At 41.6% G+C, this 1,480-nt stretch overlaps 1 protein-coding gene across 1 annotated transcript in view; it reads right to left on the bottom strand.

Moving 5' to 3' along the window:
* Positions 1–64: 64 nt before the first annotated feature.
* LOC109863382 overlaps positions 65–1,480 on the bottom strand; it is a gene marked incomplete at both ends in the record, with an annotated part of 3,975 nt that continues 2,559 nt past the window's right edge. Inside the window, 3 exons of the mRNA XM_020443641.1 lie at positions 65–173; positions 297–329; positions 1,005–1,107. Coding sequence (XP_020299230.1) covers positions 65–173; positions 297–329; positions 1,005–1,107 — 245 coding nt within the window. The remainder of the gene's footprint in view (positions 174–296; positions 330–1,004; positions 1,108–1,480) is intronic.

Raw genomic sequence — 1,480 nt, 5'->3', positions numbered from 1 at the left:
GGGTCCTAACCCTGACAGCGTCATCAAGCCTAACACTCACAAAAAGATGAATTATTGTTAATACTTGGCGTGCGTAAGAAGCATCTTTTGTAGAAACGATACTGCAAGTTTAACAAATAATTAACGCTTTGTGCTTGTTTTAGGTCTGGCAGGCTCTCAGAGACTGACAGCACCTGTAAAACAAAAACGAGATTAGAATTATGAGTGGTATTTCGGAAATGGAAAAAGCTTTGATGGAGAAGGCTCCACACTGAGTATTTTCAATAATTGATGCGTTAGTAAATTTTGGTACTTACCTGTTTGGAACCTTTATCCATCGATGACTCAGTCTGAAACAAAGGAAGGAGTTGTGAATTATTAGCAAAACTTTGGGAATAAACTTCTCGAGTGTTGATGAGACTTGACTGATGGGAAATTTCAATAATTGAAATTTTCAAATTTGTATTAACTTCGTGAAAATTTGTCAATTATGGATAAAACTTTGTNTGTAGACATGTTTTGGGTCAAAGAATAAGTCAGTAAAGTTTCATCAATAATTTGATAGTTTTGTTCTTAAAGCGGGTTGCGCATGCGCGAGCACCAAGGAGTGGGGAAGGCGAGGTTTCTTCCCGAAGCCGCGCGCTCCTCACAGTAGTAGGAATCGAGCGTCTCAAGAAGTAAGACGCTATGATCACGTTTCTTGCTCAGTAGTTGGATACGGGCGTCCGAACTAGTGTGACGTCGTAGTTACGTATCTTGCTCAAAAGTCTGGTACGAGCGTCTCAAGAAGTAAGACGCTATGAACACGTATCTTGCTCAGCAGTCGAGTACGGGTGTTTATAACAAGCAACGCAGATTGCGACACTGTAAACTCGGTTGTAAATTATGTTTAGTGTACAAACCTGTGACACAAGAAAAATTGTTATCTTAACAAGTGTAAATAAACAGTTTGTAAACAATTTACCTATAAACTCAGTGTACGATCATTTCGCACAACCTGAACTTTGGTAAAATCTGGGCCTTACCAGAAGCCCGTTGTCCGCAGCCATCATCCAGGGTCCGTAGTCAAAGAAGATCCAGGGACAAAAGCGGCAAGTCCGGATGTTCATCGGTTTGGTGAGTCCGTTCCTAGAACACAACGAAAGGATTAATTTCTTCCTGTTTGATGATCAAAGCAGGTGGCGACCGTAAAAGTTAATTAAACGTCTTAAGCGTCCGGTCACAACCTAACTTCTTATTCAACATAGTTTTTTTTTGGATAAAGCAACATTCGAAATGAATGATAACGCCAATACATAATGTTAATACCGGTAATACTCCAATATTTATAACGATGCTATTGTTACAGCCGGGACCGAACATCCGTCCCGGCACAAAAACGGCGCTTAGCACCGAATAAAATTGTTAAACTGGCAGCGTGTATCAAATACACGCTGCATAGCGGCATGCGTGCCGCCCGCACCGCACCGTGCCTACGAGCAATAACGTACCGCCCGCAACG

Source organism: Pseudomyrmex gracilis, unplaced genomic scaffold (genome assembly GCF_002006095.1).
Source record: "Pseudomyrmex gracilis isolate BER0280 unplaced genomic scaffold, ASM200609v1 scaffold_4555, whole genome shotgun sequence".
NCBI lineage: Eukaryota > Metazoa > Arthropoda > Insecta > Hymenoptera > Formicidae > Pseudomyrmex > Pseudomyrmex gracilis.
This window is presented reverse-complemented; position numbering and strand designations above follow the sequence as displayed.